This window comes from Miscanthus floridulus, chromosome 13, assembly GCF_019320115.1.
Source record: "Miscanthus floridulus cultivar M001 chromosome 13, ASM1932011v1, whole genome shotgun sequence".
Lineage (NCBI taxonomy): Eukaryota > Viridiplantae > Streptophyta > Magnoliopsida > Poales > Poaceae > Miscanthus > Miscanthus floridulus.
Genome location: NC_089592.1, coordinates 83,237,173 through 83,250,184, shown reverse-complemented (window position 1 = coordinate 83,250,184; position 13,012 = coordinate 83,237,173). Strand labels below are relative to the sequence as shown.

General features: G+C 42.5%; 1 protein-coding gene across 1 annotated transcript; it reads left to right on the top strand.

Moving 5' to 3' along the window:
* The first annotated feature begins 5,123 nt into the window (after positions 1-5,123).
* On the top strand, positions 5,124-12,312 carry LOC136501424 (uncharacterized). Its single transcript, XM_066496949.1, has 14 exons — positions 5,124-6,862; positions 6,940-7,259; positions 7,838-7,933; positions 8,270-8,346; positions 8,875-8,945; positions 9,546-9,600; positions 9,903-9,964; positions 10,050-10,131; positions 10,559-10,629; positions 10,713-10,794; positions 11,193-11,267; positions 11,349-11,423; positions 11,735-11,854; positions 11,958-12,312. The coding sequence occupies exons 3-14, from the start codon at positions 7,840-7,842 to the stop codon at positions 12,138-12,140; spliced, it is 1,047 nt and encodes a 348-aa protein (XP_066353046.1). The 5' UTR covers positions 5,124-6,862; positions 6,940-7,259; positions 7,838-7,839; the 3' UTR covers positions 12,141-12,312.
* Positions 12,313-13,012: the final 700 nt, after the last annotated feature.

Sequence of the window (13,012 nt, the reverse complement as noted above, 5' to 3'; positions counted from 1 at the left end):
ACCGCTTTCATTCGGTCAATTTTATATTGGTTCTTGGGACACTGATGTTCCCCAAATCTATCGTCCTTGACTATAGGAGCAGGTGAAGGACTGCACGCATGCATACTAAATTTCTTCAGGACCTTTTCTATGTATGCCTTTTGCGATAATCCTAGAACCCCTTTTCTCCTGTCTCGATGAATCTCTATTCCCAAAACGAACGAGGCCTCACCGAGATCTTTCATATCAAAGTTTGAGGACAAGAATTTCTTCGTTTCCATTAGTAGATTGATATCACTACTAGCAAGTAAGATATCATCCACATACAAAATTAGGAATATGTACTTTCCATTCTTGAACTTTGTATAAACGTAATTGTCCTCAACATTTTCTTTAAATCCAAAACCTTTTATCGTTCTATCAAACTTTAAATACTACTGTCTTGAAGCTTGCTTCAATCCGTAGATTGATTTCTTCAGGCGGCATCCCATATTTTCCTTTTCTTTTACGACAAAACCTTTCGGTTGTGCCATATAGACATTTTCTTCCAAATCCCCGTTTAGGAAAGCCGTCTTTACATTCATTTGATGTAACTTCAAATCATAGTGGGCTACAAGTGCCATTATAATTCTGAAGGAATCTTTACATGAGACTGGAGAAAACGTCTCATTGTAATCAATCCCTTCTCTTTGCGTGAAGCCTTTCGCCACAAGTCGCTCTTTAAATCTTTCTATATTCCCTTGGGAGTCATATTTCGTTTTGTAGACCCATTTACAGCCTACTGTTTTGGCTCCTTTAGTAATATTTTCTAAGTCCCAAACTTTATTGGTACTCATTGATTTTAATTCATCTTCCATGGCCTTAAGCTACTTTGATGAGTGGTCGTTTCTCATGGCTTCTTCAAATGAGGTGGGATCATCCTCCATCTGATATTCTTCTATTTCATAAACTTTATAGTCATCAGTAATAGCTGATCTTCTTATTCTTTGAGACCTTCTAGGTGCCTCCGGCATTTGTTCCACATTGGGCTGTTGTTGTTCTTTCTCATGTGCAACATTTGGTTCTATAGGCTCCTCAAGGATAGGTTCCTCAAGGACAGGTTCCTCATGTTCATTCATTGTCACCACGGGAGAACTTGCAACAGGTGTTGGCACTACAGTGTCCTGCACTATCGGTGCAACAGCAGCAGGTAGTGTGAAGAATGGTTCTTCAACCATCGGAGTGGGTACATGTACCCGCTTCTCCTGTAGGCTGATTTCTCGTGCTATCATGCTCCCCCTGATCATGTTATCCTTCAAGAACACAGCGTGTCTTGTTTCTACAATCTTCGCATGTCTGTCAGGACAATAGAAGCGATATCCTTTTGATCTTTCTGGATAGCCAATAAAATGACAGCTGACTGTCTTGGAGTCTAACTTTCCTATGTTTGGGTTAAACACTTTTGCCTCAGCTGGACAGCCCCACACACACAAATGATTAAGTGAGGGTTCCCTTCCTGTCCATAATTCATACGATATTTTAGGCACAGATTTACTTGGTACTCGATTAAGTATGTGAATGGCGGTTTTCAGTGCCTCCATCTATAAACTAATTGGTAATGTGGAGTAACTCTAAAATTCCTATGCTTCGTTTGGCATCTGTCTTAATTTTCTTAACATACTTTCCTTTGATGCAATCAATACATTGTTCTAAATCTGAAAATTCTAAGTGCGGGAGAATTGATTCCTTAACCAATCGTTCCATTCTTCCCCTCGAAATATGGCCCAAGCGACAATGCCATAATTTTGAAGAGACAGTATCAATTCTCTTCCGCTTCTTAGTTACATCCGCAGATGGGAAATCATTCACATTCTCATCGCATACATTGTTCGCATGCTCAGCAAGAGATAATAAATAAAGCTTGTCTTGTCGGAAGGCAAGACCAACACATTTATTATTAACTAGTATCTTACACTTGCCATCACCAAAATGGCAATAAATTCCATCATCATCAAGTTTCAAAACACTTATCAAATTTCTACGTAAAGAGAGAATATAAAGTACTTCTTTAAGTCTAAGTACAAAACCATTATTCAATTCTAAAGAAAAAACTCCAATAGCTTCAACATTGGCTTGCACTCTATTTGCAACTTTAATCGTTCTTTCTCCTCTTTGCAAAGTTCTCGTCCTACTTAACCCCTATAAGGAATTTGCAACATGAGTAGTTACACCTGAATCAACCCATCAAATGGATTTATCATAACATAAATACAGGGATTCATCTATAAATGTAATAAATTCATCACCTTTCTTTAGCAGAGATTTCAGAAAGTCTGGACAATCCCTCTTGTAGTGTCTCTTCTTGAAGCAGTGCTTGCATTGATCCTTTTCAGCTCCACCATACTGCTGATTTTCAGAATCTTGGGGTTTCTTTTCCTGTGAACTGGAGGAAGAGGACTTATCCTACTTAGGTTTTCCTTGTGGTTTAGAATTCTTGCCAATAAAGTTCTTTCTTTTGTTATCCTTCACAAAATGAGCAGATTCATCTTGTGAGGACTTTATCCTCTCCTCTTCTTGAGCACACATTGAGATGAGTCTTTCTATGCCCCATCTTTCAGGCTGCATATTGTAATTCACAATAAAGGTGTCATATTCTTTTGGCAAAGAAGCAAAAATCAAATAAATTAGGAAATCCTCCTTCTTCAAATTCATTTCTTTTAGCTTAGATGTCATAGTGTTCATCTTCAAAATGTGCTCTCTTATGCTACCACCAGTGAATTTTTCATTCACAAGCTTCTTAATCAGTGAACTTGTTGTGGCCTTGGTAGACCCAGTAAACTGACTCTTGATTTTCTCAAGATATTCTTTGGCAGTAGCACGTTCAGGGATTGAGCCCCTTATCTATTCTTCTATGGTGGCTTTGGCCACCAACAGGCACTTGCGGTTGGAGAGAGTCCATTGCCTATGTTCAAGGTCATATTTCATTCTTATTTCAGCATGATCACGCTTTCGAGCAGCGAAATCAGCGTCAGATTCATTTTCACCTCTCATCGGGTTCTCTGGCTCAGTAGGACATGGTGAGGTGATGGCAAAATCGACCTCTCCCAACGCAAGTTCCAATTCATACTTCTCCCGCCACACACGATGATTGGTCCCATTGAGTGTCGGGATGTTGGCAATGTTCACAATGCATTTGCCTCCTGAAATCACACCAGAGTAAGTAAGAAACATTTATACATAAAATTCCATGTTTTAACTCAACGTTGGTCGAATTAAAACTTATAATTCATCCATGCAAACATTTTACATCACCGTTGGGCAGAAGTAAAATTAATGCATAATTGCTCATGGATCAAAATTATAATATTGTTATTAACAACGTTGGTCAGAAAATAACAACATCATAATCTCATCAAAATTATCAGAAATTCATTTCTCTTAAAATTAAATTATCCTGTTGGTTCAAATTTAATCAAAGAGAACAATAATTATCATGCACAGCGGAAACATTAATAATCTTTCATATTATTATTTTCCAGAAGCACTAAAAAATTCACTGTTTTCTGAGCAAAATATCGTTGGATAAAATTTGCACAGAAAATTGTATCAAAATCATTCAAATTCATCAAAAATATGCATTAAAATTGCTCTTGGAAAATAATAAGAAAATTTTTCCTTCTTTCATTTCAGCCCAGCGCGGCCCAAGACGGCAAAAGGCGGCTCGGCCCAGTCCTCCGCGCGTGCGTAGGCCGCACCCAGGCCGCAACCTGGGCCTGGGGCGGCAAAGTGCTGCGCACGCTCGCGCCCGCCTGGGCCTCGAGTTGGCCCATCCAATCTCGAGCGTCCGTCTTGATCCGACGGCCAAGCGTCCGTTTCAGCCGGATCAAAAACATCGCTGCGGCCGGTGCCCTGGAAAACCCTAGCGCATTCGCCCCTGCCCTTTCTCTCTCTTCTTCGTCGCGCTCTCTCTTCTCTCTTCAGTGCAGCGCAGCCGCAACCGAGAGCGAGCGACGACGAGCGAGCGGGCGGTGGAGCAAGCCTTGGCGCCGTCGCCGCCCCCCTCGCCGGCGCGCGTGCTCCCCAACGGGTGAGCACGCCGCCGTCGAGCGGCCTGGCCGCAGCGCTTCCTTGGCCGAGCCCGGCGAGCCAGCGCCCCCGGCTCGGCTTCTTCTCCCGCGCCGGCGAAGGTTCATCCGATGCACGGCGAGGTAGATCTGTCCTCCACTTTCCCCTTTCTGATTTGAGTTGTTCTTTTCGGGTTCATCCGAATGGGAAACTAGGGTTAGGGTTAGGGTTCCGACCCTTCTTTTCTTTCTTCTTCCCCTTCTTCCCTCTTTCGGATTTGGGTCTAGGGTTTTCTCTTATCCGAAAGGATTTAGGTCTAGGGTTCTTGTTTCTATTTTCTTTTCCCGATCCGGTTTCTTCTCGGAACCTAGCTTCGGTACCATTGTTAGCTTTCTTAGGACTCAAACGAGTCAATTTCACCAGATCGGGTATTTAGCATAGGAATACATGTTCAAGATTTACAGAGAGGCAGAGAGAAGGGGAGTGAGAGGTAGCAGACCATCGAAGGCCATAGTGGTCGAAGCACCGGCCGGGATCTCGTTGGCGGACGCCAGCTGCGCGCCGGCAGCGATGTTCGGTGGAGAGAGAGAGTCGGTGCAGTGGCGTCCTTGGCGGCGGCGTGTGTGTCGGGGTGGCGTTGCCGGTGTCGGTGGTGCTTCCCGTCGCTGGCAGCGCCCCTTTCTCAAGATCGGGTTAGGGTTAGGATGTCGGTGGGGTGACTGGCGGCGCAGTGAACCTCGTACTGCGAGCCCCGGCCCCCACCTTTCCTTTATAGCGCTGTGCGAGGGGGGTCCACCAACCATGTAGGGTTGGGCGCCTCTGATCAGGGCGCGAGAACAAGGCCCAAAATACCGTTGGGCCTAACTTGTGGGAGATCAAACCTAACACTACCATGAAATTGTTATGACAACGAAAGAGTATATGAGGGAGGTCACGGCGGTGGACCCAAGATGGCTAGTAGAGGTGACACCGAGGTTCTACAGGTCAGTGGACCCAACGAAGATCAGTAAGCGAAAGCGCCAAGAAAGGATCGAGCCTCTGTATGATAGATACAATGAACCCAACTTATGGCGCCTGAGCAAGCGCCGCTGGTGATTTTCATCATTTCTTGCAGATCTTTGATGTAATGTTACTGTAGTGTATATATTGAGGTGCTCTGTTAATGCATATGCTCGAATGATTGCAGCCCAGTGATACATGTATAGTTTTCTGTTCTTAAAGTCGCAAGACTTATAAGGAGTACTTTTTTCCCTTTGAACCGGATGCCAAATGATGATGAGTTTATCACAGTGATTTGCTTGTTTTCTGCTGCTGCTGCTGGTTTGACTGAAACCGATTGAATGTTTATTACAGTGCGGTTGCACATTAAATCTGGGTATCCTTATATGTAGCAAAAACTATCATATTTGAGAAGATACCTCTTATGACTCGATCAGTGATGATATACAACACGTTGAAAGATGGACCAATGAGGTACTGATTTCAGATCTGGTGTTGTCCTTGTATTGCCTTTTGCTGTTTGAGCTTAGCTTTGTAGGAACCTTCTGTTTTGATGCGTTCCAATCTGTGTTTCCTTCGGCTGGATTGTTGAACTATTCTTCAACAATATAAAATGCTAGTTTCATGATTATTGGTGTCAGATTCTGGAGATTATGTTTTTGTCTTACATCTTCATTTTTTAATTGCCAGGCTCCAACACCATTGTGTTTTTATGCTCGGTTAGATCCTGCTGTTGCTGGAGCTGTGAACTGATGCTTTATTTTCCGTCTTGTGTGTGCATTGTCCAATGCTCGTGTTCCTGATAGTGTCTGCATTTTGGATGGCTGGTTCTAGATTACAGAAGCTCTTCTCAAACAGTCTCACTAATCTTCTCAAACAGATTACAGAAGCTCTGTGAGACAAATATCATGCAGAGATGCAGAGTTGCTGCTTCAGCTGTTCATTTCTTTTCTGTTTCCCCCTCTGTTTATTCTTTGCTGACCCCTGACCTGGCTTTTGCGCATAAATTCCTCCTGTAGATCGTACATTGCACCGAACAGAAGTTCAAATCACGTAGAGGTTTTCTGATGAAGTTGCAATCTGAAATTTGAAAGTATTCATCTTGCTTAAGATGAATTTCTGCAAGACAGTGAAAGCAGCGGCGCATCAGAAAGGCTGCAAAACTCTCCATGGCCACTGCATCCGTGGGCTAGGCATGATCCTGCCGGCAATGCCAATGGAGAGTACTCATCGATGACAGCCTTGGCACCACTCAGGTGCCTTCCCTCTCGATCATTCTCATTGTCTAGTTCTCAGTTAAAAAACCAAAGTATCTATGCAGGTTCCCAGTTCAAAGAGGAAATCTATCAATCGTGGAAATTTTTATGTGCCTCCTTTTAGGCTTATAGGCACTTGACATTGCTTGGTGATCTATGAGGCTCCACAGACACTGGGCAACACAATGAGACCACGCTTCTGATGTTATTGATCTTCAGAAAGTACTATGGACGATGGAATTTGGCATTTGGTGGTTCATCAGACTTGCGGATAGGATGCTGCTTCGTGTACTCAATATGCCCAAACGCCCTGCCATTTATCTCCATATGTTCTCATTTAGGGCTCTTACCATGTGTTTGGAAGTTTCATTCTCAATCCTCATATTCTTTCCAACAAAATGATATGTGTGATGAACTTCTGTATATGGACTCAGGACTAAAAGAATTCAGGACTCAGGAGGCATCCAACTTGAGAGAAATACCAATTCCATTTTCCTCTGTTTGTATCTTGTATGACTCATGACTAAGGAAATGCTGACTAGACAATTCAGTTGTATACTGAATATCATCATCTAATGCTTGAGGTACACCAAAACTTCAGTGTTACTCTTTATTACTCTCGTTGATTTTCTTAGTGACTTAGTTTATATGATCTTGTAAGATGTAACCCAAACAAAGGAATCAATCTATCTGTGTGTAGTCTGTTGATTCAAGAGGGAAACCCTAAGCACGAAGGAAGGTATAAGTTATTGCAGGAAGAATGAAGTCACCCGAGTCTCCTGAGATCACCACAAGACCCATCTGGGAAGAAAAGACAAGAATGAAGTACAGAAGAAGCAAAGACCTAATCCTCTACATCTAATTTTCGTACTCCCCTTTCCATTTGCAGTAATGCATTGCTCATTTCTCTACTTATAGAGGAAGAGGATCATACATTAGCTTGGCTCAAGGATTACAAAGTAAGGAAAGAGATCTGAAAAGGTAAATTTCCTATTCATAATTTCATCAACTTGTTTTGTTATCAGAATTTTAATGCAACCTGGAGATCTTGTGAATATTTCATCAAACTTGTTCAATCTTGTGCTTTTCCATTGCTTGCACTTTCTGGTTCTTGTGCCGCTGCTTTATAACCTGTAATTTCAGGTTAGCTTTTTCTAGTGTCCTATTCTTCCATGTATAATGATTAAGGCCAACGTACTATTAACATTAACATACTCACAGGTCCTAGATGCCTCACAGAACACAAATGTTAGTTCTAATGTAAATTGTAGAACATTATAGCTTTCATGTTAGACATAGAACACAATAGTTGCACATTAAGCTCCTAAAACAAAGCTTAAATTATGTAAGATCATGGGGGACATTTACTCATTGGTAAATTGTTAAATTGTTTCTGCTTGCGCAACTATTTTGTCTAGCTAATTATTAGTTGTATGCAACATCTGCTTGAACTGAGCCAATAGTTTCAGATGGCTATCTATTTCCCCCATTATCCATTCCCTCTAGTTTTGCCTTTCTAGCAATTGGGCTGCGCTTATTTTTATTCATCTATCTTCTAGAGATGGCTGTCCTACAAGTTGACAAGAAAATGCTTGGTGAACTTGAAGCCATTGGATTTCCAACTGCTCGTTCAGTTAGGGCACTCCATTTTTCAGGTATATATTTTCAAACAAACTTAGTATGTCCAGGTTTGCATCAATGTTTTTCTGTACCAAAGATAGGTTGATAATACACCAAATAGAAACTATGACATTAGGTCCCTTCTATGGTTGCAAAAGTTATGTTTGTGTATTTGTGCCCATCCAGCTATCCTTCCATGGTTTGTGTGTTTTCGCTATTCACTAATAGCATTGGCAGTTGATAGATATGCCATTTCATAAAAATGGAAATTATGCAAAGCTCTAGCAACATATTTGTTATAAATATTCAGTATATTATTTCTTTAGTACGTAGTTCAATGAATTGGAGAGGTAATAATATGTCTTGATCAGGTAATGCCAATCTTGAATCTGCTGTAAACTGGCTTCTGGAACATGAAAGTGAGCCAGACATTGATCAGCTACCATTGGTAGGTTATTTCTTAACAATGAATATTCTTCATTAGCAGAAGTCCTTTCTCATGAGCATTATTCCATGTTCTGAAATTATTCTCAATAGAGGGAACTGTAAAAGTTTTCACTTCATGAAATTTGACAGCAAGCTAACCTGTACAAATAAAGGGCAGACCCAGTGCCGAAGGCTCCCACATGAGTGGGGTCTGGGGAAGGGAAAAACCGAGGCAAGCCTTCCCCCCGCAAAATCTACTGAGAGGCTGCTTCGAACCCGCGACCTAGTGACTCAGTGAGACAGCTCTCATCACTGCACCAGGCCTGCCCTTCAACCTATACATATAAATAACCACAAATTATTTGGCCTGAGATTGTAGCTTGGAACCTTTTCAAATGTTTTTAATATGAGGCTGTGAAGCAACTGGCATCATAATACTTGACACTATATTTATATTTTTCGATCAGGTTGCATAGTCATGTGAACATTACTGTCACAATGTCACTACATTTGAAACAATTTGTTTTGATTGGTCCCTTGTATGGTCTAGGTTCCAAGAGAGATAAGCATTGAATGTGGTGAAACATCAAACGAAGTAAGAAATGACGTTCAAGAAACGAGGTTTGTTTTCTGTTCCTTAAATGATTTCATAGATGACTTGCTATGGAAATGTCATAGTACCATTTCAGTCGAAAACTATCAAATCCCAAGTAAGAATGTTAAATATCTACCTCAATTGAGGAATCAGCAATCTACAGCATATTTTGTATGAATGACAGTGTCAGTATGTGATGTCATATAATAGCACTTAAAGCTTTGAGTCTTTGCCACCTCAAAGTCAAAACTTCATTTTTTTCCTTCTTCGGGATTTCAGATGACCTTCTATCAAGTGTCATTCCCTTTTTTAATGGAACGGCTGGGGGGGCAGGGCTGTCCTTCAGCCTGCCCACTTTCTAAGACTACACTTCTGTGTCATTCACTAGGAAATGGAATTATCAAATGATTAGTGATCATGTTAGTTCTTGTAAATGTGGTTGTATCTGTATGATATACCTTCTATGCATAATGTAAGTTTAATAGGAGCAAGTCATTCAGTTAAATGCTTGTGTTCCTCAGTAGCCAGATATACTTGGGTGACTCAATGCATGTATTGATCCACATTTCTTTTTCTTGCTATGTATGTTGTTGCAGCGTAAAATGTATGACATACTTGTCTTGCAGGGATACTGTAGAGGAGCAGAAACCTGAAGAACAGACTGAAACCGGAAGACAGAATGTACTTAGTTTCTTTTTTTTGATATATCAAATATTTCCTTTAAAATTCCATACCATTTTTTTGAAGTAAAATTTCATACTATATTGAGTTACATGCACCGACAAATTTACCCAAAAGCTTAAGCTATGCAGAATGGTTGGAGTGTAATCATGCTTTTAACATTCAACGAGTTCGCTTACCAATATACTATGATTTAGTTTGTCGCTACCACTTGCTAGCATCTTTCTTTCAGCCTCATATGGGCTGGAATTAGTGTTCCATTCTTTGTAACATCTTTTGTCACACCCAAACTTCTTTCTTAGGAGACATCCCAGTTGGAACGAGAACCAAATGCAGATGAACAGGAGGAACAAGATACAAAGAGGTGTGTACCTTTACATTATTAGTAGTAAGCTGCTCGCATTTTGTTTATCACACATTCACCCTAGTAGCACACTTGTACTTCTCAGGATATTAGCACTATACAAGCAAAAACGAGACGAGGAAGGAAGAGCAAGGGGGAGAATACGAAATCAATTACAAGAGGATCAGGTATTGCAATTTTTTCATAATTCTAAGAAGTAAAAATCTATAGTACGTACTACAGCAGGAAGTACAAAATGTGCTTTCTTGCACTGTCTTAAGTAGCGGGCGCTAGTCCAGTTTGCTAGCTGCTACCGCGTTGCACCCTTGCGGCCGGAGTTCGAACCCCCACGGGGGCGAATTTGTCGGCCGGAGGCGAAAAAAAATCCCTCGTCTGCTCCACGCCAAAGCACAGGTCTAAGGCCAGCCCAGTCTCACAGAGCTGCGGTGCCGCTGTGTATGGGTGGAGCAGGGGTTCGGGGGTTTTCTCGACCTGCGTGAGAAGGTCTTCTTCTTAAGCACAATACCCGGGGTTGTCTTACCCCCCACGGGTCAAGTTTTTTTTTATCCTGTGGCCATTTTCTTGTCCATTTAGTGTTCCTTATTGTTTCTATAGAGGGAGAGGATTCGAGCTGCTAAAGATCTTATGGAAGCAAAGAGAACTCTTGAGGAAAATCAAAGAAAACGGTATGTTTCATATGCGTGTCTCACATGCACTATTTCCAACTCCAGATTGCTTCTTGAAGAAGTGATATTTTTGTTTACTGTAGGATGATGGAAAGTCGGATAGCAGATCAAGAGGAGGAGAAAAGAGCAAGAGAGAGAATACGACAGCGTATAGCAGATGATAAGGTCTGTTGCAACATGCTGAAAATTCTGCTTAATTTATACAAACAATTCTGTAGTCCTTACTGTATTTTTTTTTCAGCATGCTCATAATTCATCCAATAAATCCTTTATTTTTTTACATTTTTATTATCTTGGATTTCCACATTGAAAAATCGTGACACTATGTTCATCAGAGTCAGATGAAATATCGCGGCCTTTCTTTATATTTTTTGTGCACTGTGTGGATTTTATTAAACCAAGTAGTTCCCATTGGTTACGATCAAGCTTACCTTTAAATCATGAATTGCGTTCAAGGTGACGTCATTTTCTTATTCTTTAGCAACTGCATCTCATTTGGTTATTTCCTTCAAAGTTTTCCAGTGATATGCGTCCCGATGCCTAAGTCATATCCTTCTGTGCAGGCAGAAAGAAGGAGACGGCTTGGTTTACCGCAGGAAAATCCTAGTGCTTCAGCTGCAGTCATAACGCCCACAAAGGTCGACATTTCTTTCTACCATACTTCTACATCTCATGAGCGAAACCTCCAAGCGCATTCCTCACATACATTTTAACTGCAGGTGAAACCTGTCGAACGTGTCCTCAAATCAGAACAACTGAGAGACTGCCTGCGAACTCTGAAGAAGAATCACAAGGTAAAATGATCCCTTGCAGATACTAATTTTGATCCATCTTGCTCTTAGTATTTCAATTTGGTATAGAAGCATTGGCGAGGCTGAATATGATGCTGTGCTATACTCTGCGCCCTTTCTGCATCTTGGTTTAGATCAATGTTGCAGGCATGCTCAGCATTTGCCTTTCTTAGCCTGTCTTTTGATCTAATGTAGGATTGGTGTGTTGTGTTTCACAATTGTTTGTCACTAAACAAATACAAAATTACGACTGGATAAGTCTGTGTTAATTGGACGCCTGGAATCATTGAATGTGTTTTTCTGTCACCTTGTAGGATGACCCTGCTGCAGTCGCAAGAGCCTACCAAATATTGCTCAAGATTGTTGCCAACATAGTGAAGAACCCAGAAGAGGAAAAGTTCAGGAGGATCCGGCTCAGCAACCCTGTTTTCAAGGTAGAAACCAAGAGGACCAGGCGCACCTGTATATTTCAGAATGATGTGATCTCATCTCACCCCCATATCTTGAATTCACACATCGTGCTCTCTGCAACAACAGGACAGGGTGGGCAGCCTGCAAGGTGTCGTCGAGTTCGTGGAGCTGTGCGGGTTCCAGAGGCTCAGCGCCATGGGCTACCTGGTGATGCCGAGGGACAGGGTCGACATGGCGCTCCTCAACGCCGCCGGGGTCGAGATCGCGTCGGCCATGGAGAACCCCTACTTCGGGCTGCTCTCCAAGTGAACGGAACAGCCATCATCGCTGCTTCGTCTGCTTTCCTACGAGCCCAAGATACTGCTATGGATGTACAGTACTATCACTGGAACGGGCTTTAAACTGTAACGGATCGGCCCGTCACGGCTTGACGTCCCTGTCGCCGGTGACGTTGTACAGAGTAACCCCCGGCGAAAATATAAACGTGTCACAAGGCCACGCGTGAAGTGGATTGGAGAATCTCATTCAGGTTCCTCACCGTACAATGGTGTAGGTTAGGGGATGGTGCATTTGGGTTTTCGAGTACTCGGGTTCCTCACCGTACAACGGGCACTTCGGCAGGCAGGCCTGACCGCCTGAGACCAGGGCCAGCCATGGTGGCATGGTGGTGTACACGGGCTGGGAAGGGTGAGGCAGGGCGATGGGGGCAAAGCATTGAATGGCTTTTATTCTCTCTTGGAGCGAGCGAGGGAGCGGATGGGGAAAAGACCCGTGCTGTATGCCGGCACATGACATGCTTTGTGCAACGTACTCCTACTTGTCGTCTTCGGAGCTTCAATTCCCCACGCCACGCATACGCATCCTTCATCCTTGGGGCCTCGGAATCGAACACAGCAACTTGACGCTGCTACTCCTGGCTTCCTGGGGGATCTACTGATCATCTGGCCATTAGAAGCATCCTGAAAGGCCGCAAGCTTGTGTCGATGTACCGTTTTCAGAAACAATGCAGGTTGGATGAGCGGCACCGAAATCATATGAAGCTTTCACGCTTGGATGTGGATCAGCGCCTTGGTACACCACACGGCAGCTGGCAGCAGAGGAAGGAGCTTGGATCACTTGGATGGATCTTCTCTAGCTCCTCGGATTATTGGAAGATGGGCTCTCATAACTCCGATTCTCCG